Genomic DNA, 26303 nt, shown 5'->3' with positions numbered 1-26303 from the left:
TCTGTGAAACGAAAATTTTCTCAGCTCTCAGAGTAGACTCTTTGCTGGCTCTGCTTCACTCTCCCACCCTTTCAATAAACTCCTGCTGGCTGCCATTAACAACCGTTCGCCTTTGGAAGACTCACCTGGGATCTGGCTCTCCTGGGGATGGGAGGGCGAGCCACCTGTTGCAATCAGAATGTGAGGAGCAGTGTATTTTTTCCCACTGACCTCTACTGTGGGCTTGGGATCACCTGTGAATGCTGCATGGCCAACGATGATTTCTATACGGGCCTGGAGAAGAAACCATGCATGACACGAACTGCTCTTAAGATAAAACAAAAACATCTGCAACTTATCAGTGTTTTCTATTTCTCGACTGAGGGTTTTGATTTTGGGTTTGCTCAGGCTAAGACTACTCTCAATGTCTGAGCTTCTACGGAATTTTTGATCATTCATAGTTAGGTAAGGGGGTTGCCATTTGATGCTGTAAGTGTACAAAATAAGAAGAAATAAAAGGTGCTATTTTGGGTCAAAACCTGGAGACCAAAAAATATACACACAAGTCACTCCCATAAAGAAAACGATTATATCTTTGTCCCCAAGAGTTGAGTAAGAAAGTCTTCCTCCCTTGCAATGAAAACACACTACACAATGATGCTGTCTGGAGGAGGAACAGAGGGCTGAGAAAGACAAAAAGATAAATAAAGGCAAGGGAGCAGAGGCAAAAGAGAAGTACTACAGCCAAGGCAGAAAAATGCAATGCTTCTGTCTTCTTAAACAAAGTGGGAAGATTACCACAAAATCACATGACAAAGAAGTTCTATGCCAGAGATGTTGAGAACTGACTCTCATCTGCTCTTACGGTGTCAGGGCCTCGATCTGGGGATTGGAGATTGCCAGCAAGCTTCTGCCAGCTCTGATACATGCAATGGCATGCAAATGGGGGTAATTTACAAGGCTAATGGAATCAACAAGCTTGGTTCTGAACTGAGTCATTGTCTCTTTTCCAATCGCCCTCCAGGCCTGCCATGTCCATGCCCTGCTTAATCAGGCTGAATCAAGATCAATGCCAAAAAAAACCACAAGCCTCCAGAAAACCTTCCTTCAGGAGGTAATCGTTTCCTATGTGTGCCAGGCAAAAAAGGGGTATATGGGTCAAGTGGCAATAATATAGATAATAGTTTGGGGGGAGGAACTGATGAAATTTTTATTTTCATTTCCTAGGATATTTGACAAAAAGGTTCCTTTCCTATTTAGAATTGCTTCCCCATAAAGTCATAGTAAGTTTTATAGCACACCAAGATATGTGGGTATTTAAAAATGCTGTTTCTTGAGGGATTTTCCTATCTCTTTTGCATTTTACCTAGCTCCACTTTTTAATAAAATTTAACATTAGTGTTTTAGTATAGCAAGTGTTATCTCTATACTCATGTCTAATAGACTTAAAATACCTTATCATCAGTACCTAAGGGACCAAAGGCCCCCAAATATTTTCTCCTTGTTTTGGGGATTAAGATTAGAAAATATTGTAGCTCAGTGGGTTGAGCACTGGCCTGCAAACCAAAGTGTTGCTGGTTCAATTCCCAGTCAGGGCACATGACCAGGTTGCAGGCCAGGTGCCCAGTAGGGGGCGCATGAGATGCAACCAACACATTGATATTTCTTTCCCTTTCTCCCTCCCCTCTCCTATGTCTAAAACTAAGTAAATAAAATCTTAAAAAAAAAAAAAAGATTAGAAAATATCACCATCCAAAAAGAAACCCTATGAATGGTAAGAATCAACATAAAAATATATGACGTTAGCCATCTGTAGAAGTCACTCACTAAAAACTGGCTTATAAACAATTTGCTAATGCGATTACCATGGTCTGAATAATATCGAGACTCTACTGATCTAAATATAGCCTAAACTATGTTCAAGCCTTGAAACTGCAAAGTGAGACCATAAAGGCAAAGGAAGGAAGCTGAGATATATACTGCCAAGGAAAAGGAGTTGACGGTACACAGCCTGTCAGCAACTCCGGCACAGTCCCAGGTGGGAGAGGTCTCACTGCTAAGCACTAAGGTGGAAAAAGCCTCAGGAGAGCCAAGGACACCATGCATTTGCTAAAGGCAAACCCACCTTCGCCCAATTTTCTTGATGAGATTTCATTCACAAAAAACAACCTTCTGAACCATAATTGGAACTCCTGAGTAGATTTAGCCACCAAGGATAGGGCTGCACTGAGCAAAAAACAATGGCAGGTTTCCAGCTAGATAATGCCCCTGATTTTAATTAATAAACTGGCATAATCACTCTCTTACGTGTTTGGCTTCTGGATCTAAGTGGAAGGCCAGACCCACTGAAGGTCCATCCAGCCATCAGTTGAGACCTAGTCTGCCAACTTTGGCACACACTGCTCCTTCTCTGTAGAAAAGGACTAGCCTACCAAGTCAGAGGCTTCTCTCTGACAGGTCAACCTCAAAATCATTCATCATAAAAGAAGTAACAGAAACAATAAAGAGACAAAGGCAGTGGCTACGCTTTAGTCTGGCCAGCCCTGCTAGCATACTCCAGCAAAGAACCGCAACTTCTCTAAATCCAAAGTCCAGCACACTCACCTTGGTCAGATTACTTTCATAGATGGTATTCAGGCGGCTCACGTAGGCATCCCGCTTCTCCTTTATAACCCTGCAGTGAGACCTGAATCAGTGCTGGGAAGGAAGATTCTCCACTTTCAGTCAGTAACTAGGGCAACTGTTCAGGAACAGAGAATCCCAGACTGTCAGCAGGGACCCCACGAGTCAAGGTCTCTAAAGACAGTCAGGCACTGTGTCCGCCCGTTTCCCCTATGTGGAGAACCCCTATTTTACTTCATGAAGAGTGTTCAGTTGGCATCCACGGTACATAAATACAATTTTTCTTTGCACACAAGACAGGGAGAGCTGCTTTGGCACAGTGCTTAGCATGGCAGTATTAGAGCTTACTGAAACTGAAGGGTTGACTGCATCTAAGGGAATAAATAATCTGCAAATCACATTTGCCACTCAATATTTGTTGAATAAATAAGTGAATTCGCTAAAAATTTTAAAAAATTTGATGGCTCCAAAAAGTTCCTGGTGTGGCTCAGTGGATTGCGCGTCAGCCTGTGAACTGAAAGGTAGCCGGTTCGATTCCCAGTCGAGGCACACGCCTGGGTTGCAGGCCAGGTCCCCAACTGGGGATGTGTGAGAGGCAATCAATCGATGTTTCTCTTGAACATCGATGTTTCTCTCCCTCTCTCTCTCCCTCCCCTCCCCTCTCTCTCTCTCTCTAAACAGAAAAAAAAAAGTGCATGGCAGCTCCTTAAAAAATTAAACACAAAACTGCCACATGACCCAGCAATTCCACTTCTAGGTCTATAGAGACCCAAAATAACAAAGCACAAACTTGTAGACCAATCAATGTTCATAGCATGATTATTCACAATAGACAAAAGGTGGAAAAAAACCCCAAAGTCCATTGAAAAATGAATGGAGAAACAAAATATGGTGTATAAATATAAAAGAATATCATTCAGCCTTTACAAAGATTGAAATTCTGACATATGGCACAAGGATGAACTTTGAAAACACTATGCTAAGTGAAGTAAGCCAGGCAGAAAAGTAGCTAGAACAGGCAAATTCATAGAGACAGAAAGTAGAACAGACATAGATACCGGGGTCTCAGAGGAGGGGAGAGGAGGAATCAGTGTTCAGTGGGTACACTGAACAGCACGGTTCTTGTTTGGGATGGTAGGAAAGTTCTGGAAATGGATAGTGGTAATAGTTGCATGACACTATGAATATACTTAATGGCACTGAAATGACAACTTAAGAATGGCTAAAACGGGCCCTGGCCAGGTAGCTCAGTTGGTCAGAGCATTGTTCTGATAAGGCAGCCAAGGCTGCAGGTTCCATCCCTGGTAGGGCACATATAAGAATAAACCAATGAATGCATAACAAGTGGAATAACAAATCGATGTTTCTCTTGTCTCTCGGATCAGTTTTTTAAAAAGGCTATAACGAACATTTTATGTTGTGTGTCTGTACATATTTAATGTACACAACTTGATGAGATTAGAGATAAGTATACATGTGTGAAACCATCACACAATCAAGGCTATAAATGTATCTATCATCTCCCAAAGCTTGTTACCTATATTTTACCACAATATAACTGCCCCCCAAATTTTATGGCATGTTTAATTATGAAAGAAAATGGCACGTTTAATTATGAAAGAAAAATATTTATATTTGTAAAAAGAGCCCTCTGAGAGTTAGGACTTACCGCCAATTGAATTTACTGTCACAACTTTGAAAGCCATAATCAGCATGATCATGCATGAACTCAGAGTGGACAGCCGCGTTCCACATTACCTGTGAAAAAAGCACCCAGAGCAGTGGTATGTGAGTCCTGAGGGAAGACGGAAATTGTGAATGAAAGGTAACTATGTACTAGAGAAAATAATAATACTGACCTTTAAATTAAAAACAAAACTGGACATTTTAGAAGAGAAAGTTCAGAAATATGACCAGATAGATTTTATAGGGAGGCTTCTGAAATGTGGGAGAAAATTATTGCCACAGTTAAATTCCCTAGTTTATAAGCTCTGTAAAAGCAGGATAAGGCTCATAGTCCTTCCATTAACATTTAATATTAATGGAAGTTTCAGATTTCTTTAAGCCCTGTCTTTTGTGATTAGTTCAAGGAAATGGAACTGCATCTGTAACTTTATAGTATGGTGATTTGGAAGGAAGCTATTAGGTAGAGTTAAGGATTAAAAACTTAAAGAGTATGAATTCAGAAATCAAGAAGCATAATTGGTATAAACAAAATAGACAGGGGGATGTTAAGAATAGTACAGGAAAGGGTGAAGCCAAAGAATTTACACGCGCGACCCATGGATGTGACCTAAGTGGGGTGGGGGGTTGCTGGAGGGAAGGGGGTACTGGGCGGAGTGGGGCAAAGGGAAAAAAATTGGGCAACTGTAACAGCATAATCAATAAAATATACTTTAAAAAATAGTATGAATTATTATTAAGTATTCAGGACTACAAATATGCCACTGTAAGAACATAATGTAATCAGAAAGCTGGAACTCAAGGGCTTACTGCATCTCTTGATGAATGTAGCCTATAATCTGTAAAAGCCTTTTAATGCCAACTGATCTTTGTGATAACTGAATTCAGACTGGCATCCAGGACTCAAGATGACAGCCAAACCATTTTTTCTTGGTCAGGCAAGTCTTAACTCCACTTTTGACAAGTCTTAAGATTATTTCTTTGCACCTTCTCCCTTTATGCCTAAAGATGAATAAACTGATAACTCTGTTGGATTGTTTGTTATTGAGGTGAAATTCATGTCATAGAGAATGAACTATTTTATCTGCTAGATTCTTTATCTTAAACAATGAATGTGAAGGATGTATCAATACTACAAATAAATTGTTATTTTAAGAAATACCACTATACCTGACGTTATCCGGAGGTACCATATTTATTTACTTCTCATCTGAAGTATGTACAATGTTATAGCATCTAACCCTCTGGAGAAGGTGCCTCTATCTGAACTGCACTGGCTTTTAAGCTGAGACCTAATCGGGTAGTAGCAGGCCCATCTATCTGGTTCCTTCTCTACCTCTGCTTCACTCTATCCTTGTGCTGGGGCAGTTACTCTAGGCTCCAGTCTCTACAAAACAAGAGGTAATTACCAAGTGATCTTCAGTACAGTCCTATAAACATATAAGGTACATGTCTAGTACATGCGGTCAGAACAGAAGAGTAAGTGAAATATACTGGAACAAAATATTACAAATTTGGCTCATTATTCAGGATCAGCTCATATGGTATTTTAAAATGAGGTAAAATAAATAAATAAAATAAAATAATGAGATAGCACAAATCAATAACAGATTTACTACCGTAATTGGTTTAAACTACATAAAACTACCTTGTAACTAATATACGTAACCCATATACTCATAATTGCACGATTCTAAGTAGAACAGATTCCAAAATCTAAGACAAAAAGGAAAGCAAACATTTGAGAAAAAATGTCCCAGAGAAAAAAAGAAATTTTCCTAAGAAAGAAAGAAAAAAAAAAAAAAGCTACTTATACCAGAAAACAGATTACAGAAACCTTTCTGGAGTTAAACTCGGGCTTGTGTCGCTGATGAGATTAGGATATTTGCTTATATACCCCAAAGCTGCCAATTTAAAAGTAATCTAAGTAGCAAAGTGTTGTAAATTTAGGATTATAACATGTTTTGAAAGGAGTAAAATCATTTGCAAGTATAAGCAAGAGGCGGCTTTGGAAATAAAAGCTGCCATTTCTTCTTCTCTGTCACAGGAAGGGATGAATTCAGTGGCTGTGACCTGCACTGCAGCTATTAGGACCAATAATTAATCACTACAGTGCTAAAGAGGGTCCGTGCGGCTACAGAACTGAGTGGAAATACTTAAGAAAATTTCATCCAAGAATTTGCTTTGCCAGCTGTGTCTCCTATTGAGAAAAAGCTATCTTGTCCTAATTAGTAGGTCCAGGTATAATCTTTCTCACTCTGAACTAATAAGTCAATATATCATTTTATAAAACAATTTTGTGTGATGTCAGATAAGCAATTCACTCCTGAGTAAACCAATAAATTTGAATTTCTGGATAGCAAAGATGGGGACTAGGCCCCAAGGACAGAGCGGCTCTCTCAACAGACAACTTACCATAAAGGCATCCACATCCTGTATCAGAAATGTCATTCAAGCAACTTGAGAAATTCAACCTTAGAGTTGCCATAAGATACCCAAAGTCACATGAAACATAATTTTAACATGAGCAATATATAGGTAAATCGATTTCTGTGTTTAAAAAGAAAAACTCCTGCCAACAAAATGAAACAAACCAAAAAACCTGTGACAATCTTGACATGTCTTTCCAGGAGAAAACAGTTCTAGTGTCCCTGGGAAAACGGATTCAGAGATTCACCCGAGCAGGTGAAAGACCAGATGGCTTGAGGCAAACATCCCATCCTCTGCAGCATCACCCCAGATTCCAGTAGTCTACTAGAGCCACATGTGGGGGAGTGGCCATCTGCCACCACCATCCCCTGGTCCTGGCCACAGCAGAACTTGACCTGAGAGATGGGTATAAACTTTTATTTCCTTGCTGGATCTCCCTATTGAGAAAAAGTTATCCTGTGCAGATAGACAGTGCTTTTCTTTTATGCCATGACTACAGATGTTTTGCTGGTCATTGTTCCTTCTAGACCTGAATCAGCAGTTTGAGACCAGACACTGTGTTCCGTTCCTGGTTACCTCCCCTCTGTGTCCCCACAGGAACCTTTTCACTTTGTCACCATGTGGTGAATACTGACCACACGGGTGAATGTCCAGGATGAATTTCTTTTGTGCGCATCATGCAATTAGTGTCCAGGAGCCGATTATTTCTGTGGTTATCTGCCCAGGAGCACCTCCCTCCCCCAGGCTCCCCTGCAGGGATAGCTCAGTCCTGGTCAAGAGAACCTAAAGCAATGTGCGGAACGGTGCTGGGGGAGGACACCCAGCCTGGAGCTCTGGGAGCCCTCCTGTGGCCATGAGGCTGGGCGTTTACTGTTGATTTTGCACGTAGGCTATTTGAACAGAAAGACGGAAAGAAGCCAGGGTCTTTTCAGATATCCTTAAGTGCTAAGCCAATCTCAGAAATTGCCTAACTCCAGGCTTGTTTTTTTTTTTTCCACTTCCAGGTTCCTTAATAAGTGATATTTAAAAAATAAAAATTGGAAAAACTAGTCTATTGTTTAAGCCACTTTTAGTTGGTTTCTCAGTTACATTTTGCAGAAGAAATTTTAACTGAAACATTTAGAAACAACCTTATTCTAATCATAATTTAACCAAACATGCAAAAAGAGTGTAGAAGGAATAAGAAATACCTTTTTGGGTACACATCCAACATTCACCTAGGAAAAAAATTTTAAAGGACATATGTTAATATTAAACTCAAGCCATAAAACAAACCTGCAAGAAATAAACCCCAAGCATCCATCTAGGAGACTTCTTTCAGTTCTAAGTCACAACTTACAGTTATTCCCTTTTTTATTTTAAGAATTGAAAAATATATGAACATTGTTTTCTTATGTGATGAGACAGAATTTTACTCATCATTTTCTCAAGAAAAGCAGAGAGAGAAAACAGTTTCATTTCCAGGGGGGTCCTGCACTTCAGGGCCCACGTCAGGAGAGGGCAGAGCCCAAGCTTGTGCAGAACCCAGAGGGAAGCAGCAGAGAAATAGCAGCGGGAGGTTGAGAGGGCCATCTGGCTAAGGGTGAGCAACCCAACCATCTGAGCGGCTGCCCTAGAGGGTTTCTGGGACCCTCACTATAGCGTATCCTGTGTAAAACACCCAGAATGTCCCCTCTGAGGAAAGCTCTGGGGAAATCTACATTATTCTTCAAGACCAAAGGACAATCATGAATCAAGTGGCGAGGTTCATCTATGCTATGAAGTCTTACACACTTACTAGAAACAGATCACAGATTTGGTTCTCAGCCTTCTAGGAGCCAGAACACAAAGGAAAGCACAAATACTTGTATGCTTGCATGTAAAAACTAACTAGTTGTTTAAGAAAATAACTATTCGCACCCATTAGACTAGAGAAATTCTTCCCAAGGGTCCTTGTAAACAAGCTGTGATATTATGTTTACATACAAACTTCTGTGTATATCCATTTGTTTCCTTTTGACCACACCCTAAAATAACTTTTTAAAAATAAAAATAGAAACTTGGGTTAAGAGTAATATTGAAGGGTGAAAGAATTTGGACTTGACTGAATGGGTAACCACTCAGTGTACCCTAACAGAGGAGCTGGTTGTAGAAGAGAATCTAGATCCCACCCTTTTTTCAAATTAAACATATTGGGCTAACATTGGTCAATAAAATCATATCACTTTCAGACGCACAATTCTACAATACATCTTCTGCATATTGCACTGTGTGCTTACTACCCGAAGTCAAACCATCTGCTGTCGCCATATAGTTGACCCCCTTTACTCTCTACTGCCCTCCACCCCCTTTCCCTCTGGTAACCACCAAACTATTGTCTGTGCCTGTGAGTTCCAGTTTCAGATCCCACATATGAGTGAAATCATATGGTTCCTGACTTTTTCTAACTTATTTCACTTAGCATGATATTCTCAAGATCTGTCCATGTTGTAAATGGCAATATTTCATTTTTTCTTATGGCTGAGTAGTACCACATCTTCTTTATCCAATCATCTATCAAAAGGTATTTTGGTTGTTTCCATGTGTTGGCCACTGTGAAGGCCACTGTGAATAATGCTGCTATGCACTTAGGGGTACATAAATCTTTATAAATACATACTTTCAAGTTTTTTGAGTAGATACCCAAGAGGGGTTGCTGGGGTTATATGGTAACTATTCTTAATTTTTTGAGAAACTTCTTTACTGTTTTCCATAATGGTACCAAGTTTACATTCCCACCAGCAGAATGAGTTACTTTTTTCCCCCACAGCCTCTCCAGCACTTATTATTATTTGTCTTGTGGACGACAGCCATTCTAAAAGGTGTGAGTTGGTATCTTGTTGGAGTTTTGATTTGCATTTCCCCAATAGCTAGTGAAATTGAGCAGCTTATCATACATCTGTTGGCCATCTGTATGTGTTCCCAGGAGAAGTGTCTGTTCATGTTCTCTGCCTATTTTTTAATTGGATTGTTTTTTGTTGTTGTTTTTGAGTTTTATAAGTTCTTTATATATTTAAGATATTAACCCCTTATTGGAGATGTTGTTTGCAAATATCTTTCCAATTCAGTTGGTTGCCTTTTTTAGTTGTTCATGAATTATTTTGCTGTGCAGACACTTTTTAGTTTGATATAGTCCCATTAATTTATTACTGCATTTGCTTCCCTTGCCTTTGAGGTTAAATTCATCGTCGTCATTGGCAGCCGTCCGTCTCGAGAGACGATGGTGTAGCTTCTTAAGAGTCTATCTGCACCGCCGAGAATGGCCGTGCAGTCCGACTCGGGAGTGACACGGTATCTGTCTCCTCCCGTGTTGAATCGACATCTTGCGATGACGCTGGAGTGTCCTCTCCAGTGAAGCTGAAGCTACAGAGCCTGGGCAGGGTGATATGGAGGGTCTGCTGTTGCCCATGCAGCAGACCCCCCCCCCTCTCTTCGCAGCTGAAGGGTCCAAGGGAAAGACGGAGTCAATACAGCTTGGCTTCAGGTGCGCCGCAGGAGTTGCCGGTGTTGACTGCAGCGTCAAACCGCCTTAGGGACTCCGGTTCCGGATTTTCTGTCGGGGTTTACTCCCTTAGCCTTTCCCCTGAAGAGGTATGCCGCAAGGCAGCGGAGGTTTTTTGGAGTCAGAGTTTTCCTTCTCTGATGTGCCCTGACTGGAAGATCGAACCAGCGACACTTAGCTTGCAGGCCGACGCTCAATCCACTGAGCCAAACCAGCCAGGGTACTTAAATTCATAAAATCCTCTATTAAACCAAGGTCCAGAAGTTTAGTATCTATGTTTTTTCCTATGTGATTTATTGCCTCAGGTTTTATATTTAGGTCTTTGACCCATTTTGAGCTAATTCTTATTTATGGTAACAAATAGCAGTCTAGTTTTATTCTTTTGCATGTGGCTTTCCAATGATCACAGCACCATTTATTGAAGGGGGTTCCTTTTCTCTAGTGTATGTTTTTGGCTCCTTTGTCAAAGATTGTTTGCCCATATACATGTGGGTTTCTTTCTGGGTTCTGAATTTTGTTCCGTTGGTCTGTGTGTTTTTCGGCCAATACCATGCTGTTTTGATTATAGTCGCTTTGTAGTATACTTGAAGTCAGGGTGTGTGATACCTCCAGTTGTTCTTTTTTTCAGGATTGCTTTGCCTATTCAGGGTCTTTTGTGGTTCTATACAAATTTGATGATTTTTTGTTCTATTTCTTTAAAAAATAACATTGGGATTCTGATGGGGATTGCATTAAATCTGTATATTGCTTTGGGTAATACGGCAAGTTTAACTATGTTGATTCTTCCAATCCATAAACACAAAAAATCTTATCATTTCATTGTGTCTTTTTCAATCACTTTGAATAATGCTTTGTATGTAGTTCTCAGTATACAGGTCCCTCATATCCTTTAAGTTTATTCCTAGGTATTTTATTCTTCTTGGTGCAATTGCAAAAATAATTGCATTTTTTTATTTTTCTAAAATTTCACTGTAATCATATAGTAATGCAATGGATTTTTGTACACTGATTTTGTATCCTGCAACTTTATTGTACTTATTTACTTTTTCTAATAGGTTTTTGGTGCAGTCTTTATATAAAGAATCCTGCCTGCAAAAAGTGACAATTTTACCTTTTTTTTTTAAGAGAGAAAATTTTTATGAGTTTATTTAAGCCAAAGTGATGCTGCTGCCAGAAAGCAAGATCTCAAATGCTCCCTAATTTTACTTCTTCATTCCCAACTTGGAAGCTTTTTAAAATTCCTTTCTCTTGCCTGGTTGCTCTGGCTGAAACTTCCAGTACATAAGAGTGGTGAAAATGGGCAGCCTTTTCTTGTTCCTGATCTTAGAGGAGAGCTTTCAGTTTTTCACCACTGACTGGGATATCAGCTGAGGGTTTGTCAAATATGACCTTTATTATGATGAAGTACTTTCCTTCTATACCCATTGTACTGAGTGTTTTAATCATAAATGGATGTTATATCTTTTCACATGCTTTTCTGCATATATTGATAAGATCATGATTTTTATCATTTACAGTATTCCCTCACTTACCACGGGTATTACGTTCTAGACACCTCCACCCCCCGCGATAGGCAAAAATCCGCAAAGTAGGAACCTTAATTTTAGTATTTATTTACTTATAAACCATTCCCAGTCCCTTATTAACCTTTCCCACACTTTTATAAACACTAATGTTCTTAAACATATTCTACACTCTTAAACTTACGTAACTTTAACAACATTCGTATACAGTACTGCAAAATCCTGCGATATAGCAAAAAATCCACGATAAATAACTGAATATAGAGTAGTCCCTCTCTATATTGTTGTTCATTTATCGCGGCCTCACTCTATTGCGGGATTTAAAAAAATATTATATTGAATTATTTATCGCAGATTTTTCGCTATATCACGGGATTTTTGCGGTACTGTATATGTATGTTGTTAAACTTACGTAGGTTTAAGAGTGTAGAAGAGATGTAAGGTCACTACTTCGCGGAGGGGTCTGGAACATAATACCCATGATAAGTAAGGGAATACTGTATCTCGCTAACGTGGTGTATAATGGTAATACCATCATGCATTACTTGTATAATTCATTAGAACAAGGAAATAAACCACAATGATTTTACCTGGGTAGTGGAATTTAGATGGGAGAGTCTTTCATTTCTTTTGTCTGTTTTCAATATTTTCTATAAAACAATTTTTTTCTATTATATGGGAACAAATGCCTTCTAGATATAAGTTATAACAGGTGCTTATAGCCCTGCTAATCATGACCATAAGAAACTAGGTTGGTTCTCTATATGCCCAAAGAATACAAGCCTATTCTTATAGCAAAATATTTTCTGGCTGTCCTATGTTGAAACCTAAACCTCATACACACTTGCCAAGGGACTTGATATGAAATCCCAGATTAAAATGAAACTGCCTAAATCCCATTAAGATTGCAAATGTTTGAAAAAGTGGGTCTTGTCGAATAGTAACTTTCTATTCCTCTAAAATTCTATTTGCTAACAGCATATCCACTGTAATTTCATTATAACCCTACAATTTATTATTCTGCGCTTAGAAATTAAAAGGAGTGAGTTATGTTTCTGTAGAGTTCTCAAATTATCAGTCATTTGGTTTTTATTTTTTTCCCTAGAAAGTTAGGTAATACACTTTCTAGTTGTTGACTTCCACTTTTTTATGAGATTATGCTACAATAAGGATTCACAGGGCAATAGAATCAGGAGCTCATAGGACTGACAGAAAGATGCAGAATTCAAGCCTAATAAAATAAAGTACTTAATGTCAGCAATTAGAACAATTTATGTTTTTCTACCTAGCTGGCCCTCCCATCTCAACAAGCCAAGAACATGCTATTTCTCATCTCCCAAGTGTTTGATGAAGCCATGGGGATATATGGAGTAAGCCCACTCCAAGGAAGAAAGATGGCAGGTGTTTCCTGGGTGGCAGAAGAGGGAAAGGCAGCAGAATCCTAGTGGGGAGACTAATGCCAGCCCTGCGTGGGATGATTTTATAATCAGACTTGGCTTCTCCAGTTCATTTGGCAAAGTGCTTCTCATCCACAATTTTGCAGCTTAAGTTCACTAAAAGGCTTCAACGAGGACAGACTCCAAAAGCAATTCTCCAAAAGTAGATAACAGTTCAATATATTAAATAAATATGCTCTGCTTGTCCTCTAGTCAACCTTCTCCAGCTTCCCAGGAATCTTTAAAAGCAACTCAAATTGTCATAAGGCACTAAACATTCTGAATCACTCTTACATACCATTAATTACTCCTCATGTACATTTTAAGCTTTTTGAAAGCTATTCAAGGCACATTTTTTTTAAAGTTTGGAATATGGCCCTGGCCAGTGTGGCTCAGTTGGTTGGAGCATTGTCTTGTAATTGAAAGGAAGCTCACAGAACTCAGAGAAACATTTTACTTACTAGATTACCAGTTCATTATAAAAGAATATAACTCAGGAACAGTCAGATGGAAGAGATGTATAGGGCAAGGTATGGGGGAAGGGGTACAGAGCTTCCATGCTCTCTCAGAGTGCACTACTCCCCTCAAAACACCACATGTTCACCAACCTGAAAGCTCTCTGAACCCCCCTTTTGGGTTTGTTATGGAGGCTTCATGACATACGCATGATTAACTAGTTGGCCACTGACAATTGATTCAACTTCCAGTTCTTCTCCCCTCCCCCGACGTCAAGGGGGTAGGACTGAAATGCCAACCCTGAAATCACAAGGTTGGTTCCCCTGCCGACAAGCTCTGCGAAAGACACCTTATTAACATAGCCTCAGGTGTGATAGGTAACAGAAATCCCATTAGTACCATTTGTGCCAACCACACCCAAGGACAGATGCAGTCAGGGGAATAAGCCTCATTGCGGTGCATCAGCATAAACTGATGAATATTCTATTGCGACCCTCCCCTAAAACACCCACCTTTAGAAAACACATAAGAGCCCTCAAGACAAGCATGCCCAGGACTTCCTTCCGTCTCAGGCGTGCGTATCTTTACTTTTCTCTCCTACAGTCTAGGTGTTCCCACAAGACCTGTAACCAGGAGAGCAACAGGCAGCTCATTTTGGGCTGACCCCCTGACCCTGTCTCCAAGGGCTGCCTTTCTCTGACTTTCCAGGGAGCTGAGAGCAGCCGCACCTTGGCTTACTTCTTTCCTATAACTTTTCCAGGGAGCCAAAGCAGAGCACTGCCTAGGCCCTCTATTTTTGCGGCTTCCTTGCTAAGCCCTTCCTTTGTTTCACTGCTTCCAGCTTTAATAAATGTACTCTCAAAGTCACCTGGACTTGTTTTGTGAAATGTTTCCTGCACAAAGTCAAGAACCCACACACTGCCAGTTGGCCTGTGGCAGACCTGCTTTGGGCCAGTTCCCTTCCAGTGACACTTTCAGAAACTTCACATTCCTTTTTACCACAATCACCTACCCATTAGCTTCCCATCTCTTCCAGTAGAGACACCCTCTGCTCCAGTCAGATTTGATTACACAACGTACCCTGTCTCTAGACCTTTGTTCTGACTCTACCCTCACAAAAAATGTTTACCCACCAAGTGCATTAAGATACTGTCTCCATGAAACCGTCCCATGATGACCAGGGAGAAATGATTAATTGCAACTCTCCTCTCAGCTATGGTTATTTGCTATTAATGCAGCAATTAATACAGGCCATCTCACTTTGGGGTGGATTGTCTACATTTTGTTCCCCACTATACTGTAAATACTTTGAGAGGAGGGAAGTTTGTCTTACAAATGGAGGTATCTACCCTCTTCTCTCAGCCAGTCCCAATTTAGCACTTGGAATACAAGAAATAAAGACATGAACAAATGAAATGATGTTCTTCAGGAAGGCTCAAGTTTCCCTACACCTGCTTGGAAATTCCTGCACAGAAGAAATTTATTTTTGCAACTGAGGACAGCCCAGCTAACTGGAATCTGAACAAATCTAAACTCATGTCTTATGAGTTGGTTATATCTTCTCTTCTATTTAACCCTTCCTTGTAAAAAAGCCAGTTTGAGATGAGCCCAAATGGAATGTCATGAAAAGGGAGAGGATTTTCCCCAACACATCAATGCTTACAGGAAAATAAAAGTTGCTGCAGGAGAATGAAGTAAGAAAGGCCAGGTGCTTCTTCTGAAAGCAGTAAAGCAGTAAAAAATGCTGATTGTCCTTTGCTCACTTTCAGAAGTAGTTTATCCCTTTGTGTACCCACATTACTAACAGGAACTTAAAAATGGGACAGCCCCTTCTTGGTTAATACCAGTAGAACCAGATAATGACCAGGAACACCACAAGCTTATTATGTAATAAATAGTGAAGAAGAAAAGCAATGAAGTACAAATGTGGTGGGCAGTTAGATAGACCTGAGCAGAGCAGGGATGATAGGCCAGGTGCAGAAGGTCACCAGAGCGGAAAGACCCAGGTGCCTAAGCAACAGGCAAAGCAGGGAAAACAAGGACCTCACCCCAGGGCGACCTTTCCTTCCCTAGCATATCACTGGCAATGCAGTCTACACCCTCTTAGAGGAGGCAGGGGAATAGGCCTTAAGCATCAAGCCCCCAGGACAACGAGGTTTTGACCTGCATCACAAACATCTAGGCCTCAGTTGTTTCAGCCTCAGGCCCAGAAAAGCGGCTAAACCTGACAAGGGATGCCCTGGCTGACATCAGGGCCAGCTGCACTTGACTAATGACCTCCTGTCCGGGTGCTGACCAATCATTGGAGACCATGACCCTGAAAGGACAGGCCTGAAAAGCTGATGAATAGTTTGAATCCTCCCCTGGGACCGCCCCTAAAATCCCCACCCTTAAAAAAGCCCTCAGGACTGAAGACGCAATGCACTCTCTCCCCAGCACACCAATGCCCTTCCCCACCCCAGTCCCCTTGCCGCTCTCACTCCGGAGCTCTAAAGGGCCCTCCTTTGGCCTCTCTTGTTTCCTGAGCCTCTTTCTTCTATGGCTCACTTTCTCTACCTTTATGACTTTCTAAGTAAACTTTCTCTTTTTTTAAATTCATTTTTAAAAATTGATTTTAAAGAGAAAGGAAGTGACAGAGAGAAACATCGATATGTTCTATTTATTTATGCATTCATTGGTTGATTCCTGTATGCGCCCTGACAGGGTATCAAACCTGCAACCTTGGTGTGTCGGGACAACGCTCTAACCAACTGAGCAACTTGGCCAGGGCTAAATAAACGGTCTCTTAGACCTTCAGTCTGGGCTCTGAATTCTTTCTCAGCCAGGACTCAAGTACCAAGGTCTGGTTTGACTCCACTGGTCTACACCTGGTTCCACTTGGCTGCCAATACAAATATGAGCAGTAATCAAGTTGTTAGGAGACCTTTCAGTGGCACCCCTCGATCTTCCTGCAGAGACACACTTCTAATTGAGTTTCTCTGGTCTAAGGTGTAAAGGTGAAAGCTGATAATTAACACGAATTTTTTTCTCCTTTTCTCAATCCCATTTTCATTTTGAACTTGAAAAACGAGGACTGGATGTAGGAGTCAGCCCTTTTATAGCTGTCAATATTAAGTTTCGTTCACTTTGAGTCAGGCTAGTAAGTTGGGACACGCGGAAGGAGGAAACAGTTCAACTGCCAAGCAATTGACAGCAATCTAGTAAATCCTCTCTTCTGTAACCAAGGGCACGTAAGAGTTAAATAGTTTACACTTCTCCCCAACTAGAGGGTAAATAGCTTAAATCACCCTACTCTGGAGAGAGAGGGCAGAAATCTAATTAGTGCCACTTGCCAACCACACCTAAGGACAACTGAAGTTAAGGGAATACATTTCATTTTGGTACATCAGCGTAAAGCTGATAAATATTCTATTGAATCCTCCCCAAGACTTCCTCGAAACCACCAGACTTAAAAACCTTTCAGAATGAGGGTCCAAGGCACACTTTCTCTTCCAGGAGTATGCTGTCCCTTTCCCTTCCCCTCCCCTTCACCTTCCCCACAGGCATATATCTCCTAATCCCCAAGGGACCCCATGAGGCTTGCAACCAGGGAGCAATGGGCAGTGGCAGCTGGCCCCGGGCTAACCCCCTGACCCTGTCCCCAAGGCTCCATTTTCTGACTTCTCAGTGAGCCAAAGCAGCCCTGACCAGGCTCATTTCCCCACTGGTTCCTCTCCTGTTGCTTCTTCTGTCCTAGGTCCTTCCTTGTTTTGGTGTCTCCCATTTTAATAAACGTCCTCTAAAAATCACCTGGACTCGTGTTGTGCAGACTTTCCTGCACTAAATCAGAACCCACACACTAGCAGTTGCCTCTAGGCAGACCCTCTGGGGGCCAGGACTCCTTCCCTGTAACAATGTCACATATAGTTATTGAGCCAGGTATTTGTTAGGAGGTGCACAAACACATGAACCCATCCCTGCCCTTAAGGAGTTCCCAATTTAGCAGAACTTAAACATCAGTTTCCAAAGGAATTCAGAGAACCCATCCCCAATCCCAGGTTATTCTTGGAGGCATTTAAATATTAACAACAAGTACCTCACCCAAATCTCATGATAGGAAAGGCCACAGCAATAACTTAGGAACAAAACTTATTAAAAATGATATCTTTCAATCACACGATTTACAACCCCCTTTTTTCAGGTAGTTTTAAAATATGCCCCCTGCACACACGTGCGTGCGTGCATGGGTACACACACACACAAGCAAAAAGTCTAAAAATTCATTTAATAGTTAATTCAATATCAAGGTAGCCTGTAATCAGTGGTTCTCAACCTTGGCTGAAATTCAGAATCACCTATGGAACTTCTAAGAATCCCAACCCCAGGCTGCACCTCAATGAAATCAGAAGCCTTGAGAGCGGAACCCAGGCAGTTTTTTCAACTCCTTAGGTAATTCGAATGTGCAGCCAGGGGTGAGAAAAATCACTCTGCCCTTGAAATTGAAGGGAGAGGACCAGGACCCACTTTGCTCAAGGGCATCCTCCACCTTCTCCCCCTATACACACAAGGCACCTGCAATTTTTTAAGATGCAGTTTTGCATATCATGGATCTGGTTATGGACTCAAGCGTGGAACACAATAAATATTCTTCCACATTGAGGAGTAAGGACGCGGGACAGTCACATTAGATTTAACCACCTACGGCCATCGCTAATTTGGCACCTGGGCTTGAAGGGACTTTGGCTTTGGGGACCGCAGGGACGCCCCTTTACCCGTCCTTCATCTAAACCTGTTGGGATCCTGCCTTCAGCAGCGGCGCTAAAGCAGCAATCGCAGCACGGAGCGGTACCCTAGGGGCCCGGAGGAAGGGACTGTGCGGGGAAAGAGCGCAGACTGTTTCTGGAGAAGCGAAGGGAAAGCGGGGTTGCGGGGTGCAACGCTGCAGCAGAGACAGAAGCGCGAGGAGCACCCGGTACTCACGCAAGTGCCGCCCAGCTTGTGGCTCTCCACCACCGCGACCCTGGCGCCCAGCTCGGCCGCCCGGCGCGCGCTGGCCAGCCCGCCGGAGCCGCCGCCGATCACCAGGTAGTCGTAGACCACGGCGCCGGCGGGGGGCGGCGGGCCCTGCGGCTGCAGCTCCTGCCTGCACGCCATTGCGCGGGCCACCGCACTAACCGGCTGCGGCTGACACAGCGGGAAGCCAGCGAAGGCGCGCGCCACCCCCCGCGAGCTCGGCCGCGCGCTCTTGCGCAGGGCCCCGAGCAGCCAGGCCATGCACACGGAAGTGCGTGGAGGGGGACGGCCCCGGGGCGGTCGCCCGGGAAGGAGGGGGAGCAGGCCCCAGGCAAGCTCTGCCTCACGGAGATGACTAAGCACCTGGGGCGTGGCGGGATGGGGTGCTGGGCGGGGAATGGGTTTCCGGCCGGTGAGGAGCTGGGGGTGGGAGGAGTGATCACTACGCCTCCGTAGTCACCCAACCTGGGTCCCGCACTGGAGTGACAACAACTAGACGGAGGTTTCTGAAGGCCCGTGAGTAGAGGAAGGATGAAGGACCTCCTTTATTTCATCCAGCTTTTGGAGAACTGCCCTCCATTATTTTGTAGGTTGATGTTTCTCAAAGTCTAATCCCAGACCATGTGGAGTACTGATTTCTAGGCTCTAACCAGATCTACTAAATGGGAGCTTCTGACTGCCGACCCAGCAATCTACACTATAAACCAGAGGTCCCCAACCTTTGGGGCACCAGGGACCGGTTTTGGGGAAGACAATTTTTCGGGGAAGAGTGGGGGGAAGAGAAGACAGGAGTGGTGAGCTCAGGCAGTAATGCTCGCTGCTCACCTTCTGCTGTGCAGCAGGTTCCTAACAGGCCATGGGTGGTACCGGTCTTTGGGCCCTGGGGGTTGGGGACCCCTGTTTTAAACAGCAAACTCAAGACTTCCTGTCAAGATGGTGGCATAGGTAAACACGGCTGGCCTCCTCACCCAACTACATCAATATTACAGATGTAGAACCATCACCCTGGTGATTCCTTGAGGCCCTGCACCACCCAACTTTTGGGCCCACCCAGGCTGTTTCCAGTGGCTTTTCCATACAAATGGCTTATCTTGGCCATGCTTCCGATTTTCTTAAATTCTCTCAAACAAGCAGCATCTGACTTTAGTGAGCCCTCTCACAAAGTTGCCCCAGGCCTGGCACTAGCAGCAGGTGGTCTTGGTTCACAGGTTGGCCTCACCTGGGCATCTCTGAGACCAGTACAAGTAGCAGCCATCTGCAGACCACTTTGAGGTAACTGACCTTGCACATGCTCAACTACAACAGGAGGGTGTACATAGCCCACAGTGGGAGCACCTCAAGTACCCAACTTGGGTAGTAGGGGAAGCTGTGCCACTGGACCCTACAGGACACTTATTAGATTAGGCCACTTACCAAGCCTGGGAGATGTAGCAGCTCTACCTAATACAATGAGGAGACAGAGAAACATGGTCCAAATCAAAGAACAGAATAAAATGGAGACAAGCAACGTACTAGATGTAGAGTTCAAAACACTGGTTATAAGGATGCTCAAGGAACTTAGAACTTCAACAACATAGAAAAGATCCAGTCAGAAACAAAGGATAGACTATTTAAATAAAGAACAATCTATAGGGAAACAACAGTAGAGTGGATGAAGCCAAGAATCAAATCAGTGATTTGGAATTTAAGAAAGCAAAAAACAACCAATCAGAACAGCAAGAAGGAAGTGAATCTAAAAAAAATGAGGATAGTGTAAAGAGCGTCTGGGACAACTTTAAGCATACCAAGACTTGCTTCATGAGGGTACCAGAAGGAGAAGAGAGAGAGCAAGAAACTGGAAATCTATTTGAAAAAAATTACAGAAGATTTCCCTAACTTAATAAAGGAAATAGATATGTAAGTCCAGAAAGCACAGAGTCCCAAACAAGATAAATCCAAAGAGGCCCACACATAATTAAAATGCCAAAGCTTAAAGACAAAGGGAGAACCTCAAACACAACAAGAGAAAAGCAATTTGTTACCTACAAGGGAGCCGCCAGAAGACTGTCAGCTGATTTCTCAAAACAAACTTTGCAGGCTAGAAGGGGGTAGCAAGAAATATTCAAAGTGATGAAAAGCAAGGATATACAACCAAGATTACCTAGCAAAGCTATCATTTAGAATCAAAGGGCAGATACAGAGCTTCCCAGACAAGAAAAAACTAAAAGAGTTCATCATCACCAAGTCATTATTATATGAAATGTTAAAGGGACTTATTTAAGAAAAAGATAAAAACTATGAACATTAAAATGACAATAAACAGATACCTATCAACAATTGAATCTAAAAAACAAAATGAACAAGCAAAACAGAAACAGAATCATAGATACAGAGAACGTTTTGATGGTTGCCAGATGGGAGGGAAGTTGGAGGGATGGGCAAAAAGGGTGAATGGATTAAGAAGTACAAATTGGTAGTTACAGAATAGCCATGGGGATGTAAAGTACAGCATAGGGAACAGAGTAGCCAGGGAACATATATTCATGACCCATGGACATGGACAATGGCGTGAGAATTGCTTGAAGGATTGAGCTGGGGGTGGGAAGAGAGGAGCAATTGGGACAACTGTAATAACATAATCAATAAAATACAATTAAAAAAATAACACACTTCCCAGCTTTCAGCTGAATCCTAAACATACTTAGTTTGGGAAGCAAAAGAATAATGAATTTTGTGATTGTCAGGACCCAGGGCAGTCTGACTCAAGATAATCCACAATGGTATATTGACTATTTCTAACACAATCATCTGAGAAGCAGCAAGAGCAGGAGGAGCTTTCTGAATCTCCTCTGTCCCCCTAAAAGCAGGAACTAAAACTCCATCATAGGTGCCCTCCCAGCTCCTGAAGGGTCCAGAGGCAGCCTTATCACAAGTTATAAAATCCAGACTTGAAAAGCATATTTAAACCTTGTGAAGCCTTTACTGATTTTACCGCCCAAGCCCGAACTTCATAGATTCCTCGCAAACACCTAAACCTTGCTTAGATTCATTTGTAATGTACTCCAACTTCGTCCTGTCAATTTCTCACAATTTTGTTTATCTAAAAAGTACAAAAGGGTGCCTAGTTCAATCATTTATTTGAGCCTCATTTTATGATCTGAGCATCATATTGTCATTTCTCCCATGCACATGTATTAAAATGTTTTTTTTCCTCCTGTTAACCTAGTCTTGTGTCAATTTCATTATAACTAGTCTAGCCAGAAGAAGTAAAGGGTAGAGTGGGGAAATTCTGCTCCCTAATGTGATGCACAGATGAAGTATATAGATAGGGTAGAGATGGAAACACAGAAGCATTTTCCTCTCAACCTGCTCAGACTGAGGTATTTTTTTTTTTAAACAATATCTGGAGCTACCGATTGGACAACAAAGTAGTGGGTTTATTTGAATTGTTGTGGTGACAGGCCACTGCCTGTGCCCATCTCCTACAGGCTGAGCGCTCTAGAATCAGAGGAGTGAAGGTCCAGGTCACAGGTGGGGTGCCCAGCACACTGAAGGGGACTGGGTATCAACCACACTCCAATTAGAATAGTATCCAATTATTTTTTGAAGCTTTTAGGGTTTTTTCCTGATCAGAAAGAGGAAAATGGGAACGTTCTTCCTTCCAGTAGAACGCCATGTAATAAATGTAGAAGGAACAAGAGAGTTAGAAGTCACCGTTTTTGTAACTATAATAGTTATAATTGTCATTAACTGTCAGTGAATGTTAAAACCACTTGGTGAAACTTGGATGGCAAAAGGATTATTACACAGTCTCTGAATAGGTCCCCACAGGTTGCTTATTAATCACAGATGGGAAAATGGTAAGTTTACATCGGATGACGTGCCACCTTACCCAAGTGATCAAAGTTAAACGTTGCCAGTAATGAGACAGTTGTCATCATGTACCTCATGACATGATGCCATAAGAAGTGCATGGCTTCACTCATGTAGTATTCCTGCTAAAAATCCATAACCTGAATTAATCAAGAGGTCATCACCTCATCGGCAGCCGTCCGTCTCGAGAGACGATGGCGTAGCTTCTTGAGAGTCTATCTGCACCGCCGAGAATGGCTGTGCAGTCCGACTCGGGAGTGACAATCCCTGCCGCACTTGTTACAGGTGAAGGCAGATGGCCGTTGTTGCTGCTGTTGACGCTGCTTCCGCCTCGATCTTTTCTGGACCGCCTCCTCGTTGCGCGCAGCCTCTGCGCGTGACGCACCTTGAGCCTCCAGGCTAGGCGGTCGTCTGCTTGAACTTCCCATGTGTTGAGATTGATGGAGCATTGTGTCATATCCTTTTTGCAGATGTCTTTGAACCGCAGTTTTGGGCGCCCTGCCATCCTCTGGCCTTCTGCTAGCTCGCCGTAGAGGAGGTCTTTGGGGATACGGCCTGCATCCATTCTTTTGACATGGCCGAGCCACCTGAGGCGTCTCTCGCTAAGAACTGCATGCAAACTGCTCATGTTGGCTCGCTTCAGCACCTCGGTGTTGGGAACCTTATCCGTCCAGGCGAACGTTATGGCTCAAGGCACGGGGACTCCCCCATGCATCACCATCGACGGATACACCCTGGAGGTTGTCAACGACTTCACTTACCTCGGGTCCACCATCTCGAGCTCTCTGTCAGTTGACTTGGAGGTCAACCGGAGAATCGCCAGGGCAGCCACAGTTATGGCCAAACTGAACCAGCGAGTGTGGAACAATTCCAGCCTCACTGAGAAAACCAAACTGCGCATCTACCAAGCCTGCGTACTCAGCACTCTCCTCTATGGCAGCGAGACGTGGACCACCTACGCAAGGCACGAAAGGAAACTCAACAGCTTCCACATGAGGTGCCTGCGACGCGTCCTGCATGTCGCCTAATCAAGAGGTAACCCTCAGAAAAAACCCACAATGGGGGAAATTTTACAAATAACCTTATAGATTAAAAACTATCCATGTCTTAAAAACAAAGCAAGGATGAGGAAATATTCCAGGTTAAAGACGGAAGAAATATGACAACTAAAAGTCAGGCTTGATCCTGGATGGAATTAGGACAATTGGTGAAATTTAAATATGGCCTGTACAATATATAATGGTAGTACATTGATACAAAATTTCCTGGGTTTGATCACTGTACTGTGGTTATGAAAGAAGATCCTTGTTCTTCAGAGATATGCACTGAAGTATTTGGGAGTTAAGTCTGAGTCAGAGAAACTTGGATTCATATCATACCACAGGCACTGTCATAGTTACTTAACCTCTCTGAGTTTCAGTTTCTTCATCTGTAAAACAGGATGGCTGACCAAAAGAAAATAAGCACGTCAAAGAGAATAACAGAGTGGAGGAAATCACCTGGCAAAAACTGGAAACAGTAAGCAGAGCAGTGCAGACTGGCTAGACCAGAGGCAGCTGGAAGAGGGTAATGGGAGATGGGTGAAATCCTGGAAGATTTTGGCTGTAACCAGGCACAAGTATTTAGACATTACTCCAAAGAAACAGTCACTGGAGATTTTTCAGAGGTGTGTTTCCCTGGAAATATATGAAATGAACTGGAGATAGTGAAACTGGCAGTATAGGAGGCAAGGAAAACAGGTGGAAGTACTGAGAACAGGGAAGGAACAGATTGCACAGACATAAAGAAGTGAAATTGACAAGTTGGGGGAGGGGGGATATAAGGGTCAAAGATAACAAATCTTGAACCAGGAACTATGGGGAGAAAATGACTCTATTAAGCAAACATAAAGAAGATGAAAGGAAGTAAAAGTCTATGACTCTGCTAGTTTCAAAGGAGAAAGGAATTTTTAATTTTTTTTTAAGTTTTAAAAATATTTTTAGAGAGCGGGGAAGAGAGGGAGACAGAGAGGGAGAGATATATTGTTGTGTGAGAGATTGGTTGCCTCTCTCACACCCCCAAATGGGGACCTGGCCCACAACCCAGGCACGGTCCCTGACTGGGAACTGAACTGGCAACCCTCCAGTTCACAGTCCAGTGCTCAATCCACTAAGCCACACCAGCCAGGGCAAGTTTTTATTTCTGAGAGATAAATGCCCAAGAGTGCAATTGTTGGGTCATATGGTAAACACACGTTTAATTCTGTAAGAAAATGTCATATTTTTCAGACTGGCTGTACCACCTTATCTTCCCACCAGCAATGTATGAATGACTTAGTTTTTCTATTTCCTTGCCCACATTTGGTATTGTTATTGTATATTATTTTATAAGACATACTTAGATACCATTGAGGAGTGAGGAGCTTTGAATAATAGCTCCTAAATCAGAATCTCTGTGGAAGAAGTCCATATATACATGAAAAGTTCAATAACAATATGAAAATAATATTATGGCATTCCAAATGAAGGTAAAAAGCAATGAGTGCTATCAAGTCAGAGAAAGGAAAGATCACTAAGTTTGCTGAACACTGAAACTGCTCTGGAGGTTTTGACCAGTTTACAGTTTTAAATAGTTTATATTCTTGGTCATATGTTTTAATTTACATGCATAATGGATCACTGCATAAAGATAGGAAGCTAAAGGACATTTATGCTTAAATACAAGTTAAAAAGAACAGAAAACATTAATCTACAAATTCACCACAGAATATGTTCCACCAGATCACTAAGTTACATTCATCGGATCAAGGTCCTATAGAGCACATCAAGGTATCTCTAAAACGAAGTGAGAAGTGAAATTAAATTATTTTTGCAATTTACGTGTTCAATTGTTGGGAATAAAGCCTAGGGAAGAAGTACTTTCAAAAGCAGCCATCTTTCCCATTATTTAGGGGGAAAAAAAACCAAAAAGAATTGCATAAACCTAAGTATAAAAGCTAAAATATAAAGCTTTAGGGAAAACAATAGGAAAACCCTTCAACCTCAGGGCAAGCGAAAGTTTCTTAGAAAGCAATGACCGTAAAAGATTATTTGACAAATTGGTTTTTAAAATTAAAACTTTTTTAAATATTAAGAAAATAAGTAGGTGTACTACAGACTGAAATATTCACATATGACTGGTATTGAGGCTATATAAAGCACTCCTACACCTCATAATTACAAAAGAGAAACAATACAGTTAAATACATCTGAACAGATACTTCAAAATGGAAGATTAAATGAACAGCCAATAAGCACCCCAAAAAGTCCTCAATAGCATTAGTGCGCATGGAAACAAAGTAAAGCTGCTGTGGGAAATCACACCACACCTAGGGATCAATTTTGAGATGGTGCCCTCATCTGTTGCGTGTTCACTTCCAGGATGCATTTCTTAGCCTTCATACAAAGCAAAGCCCTCTGTGGTCCTAGCTCCCACCAACCGATATGCACCTCCATTCAAACCTTAAACTCCAATATTTTAACTGCTGGTAGTTCCTCTGCATTGTTTCCTAAACTTAAACTCCCACTCTTCCTTTTGTACCCCACCCTCATTCCTAACCTTTACAACACAATTTAGTCATGGTTTCTTTCAGGAGAGCCTTCCCCCAAGCCCTGGGGTAGGATTCGCCAGCACCCTGGAGTATCCCTATCATAAGCACTCAGGCACTGTATTTTATTTACCTGTTTACAGGGCTATCTTTCTCACTAAACTGAGTTTCATGAGGACAAATTCAGTAACTTACAGTATCTGAGTCTCTACAATACCAGGCAAATTGTGAGGCTCAGTAAGTGT

The 26303-nt window shown here is 42.1% G+C and overlaps 1 protein-coding gene across 1 annotated transcript in view; it reads right to left on the bottom strand.

Annotated features, from left to right (window-relative positions):
- Window positions 1–18973, bottom strand: part of GSR (glutathione-disulfide reductase) — a 35415-nt gene extending 16442 nt beyond the window's left edge. Inside the window, exons 1-5 of the mRNA XM_090258392.1 lie at window positions 18609–18973; window positions 7905–7931; window positions 4271–4359; window positions 2584–2653; window positions 126–273 (exon numbers count right to left, since the gene is read on the bottom strand). Of these exons, the coding sequence (XP_090114518.1) occupies window positions 126–273; window positions 2584–2653; window positions 4271–4359; window positions 7905–7931; window positions 18609–18902 (628 nt within the window). The 5' untranslated portion in view covers window positions 18903–18973. The remainder of the gene's footprint in view (window positions 1–125; window positions 274–2583; window positions 2654–4270; window positions 4360–7904; window positions 7932–18608) is intronic.
- Window positions 18974–26303: the final 7330 nt, after the last annotated feature.

This window comes from Furipterus horrens, unplaced genomic scaffold (assembly GCF_987537825.1).
Source record: "Furipterus horrens unplaced genomic scaffold, mFurHor1.1.pri manual_scaffold_12, whole genome shotgun sequence".
In the NCBI taxonomy this organism is placed as follows: domain Eukaryota; kingdom Metazoa; phylum Chordata; class Mammalia; order Chiroptera; family Furipteridae; genus Furipterus; species Furipterus horrens.
The sequence above is the reverse complement of the archived record's forward strand: the minus strand, read 5'-3'. Positions and strand labels throughout refer to the sequence as shown.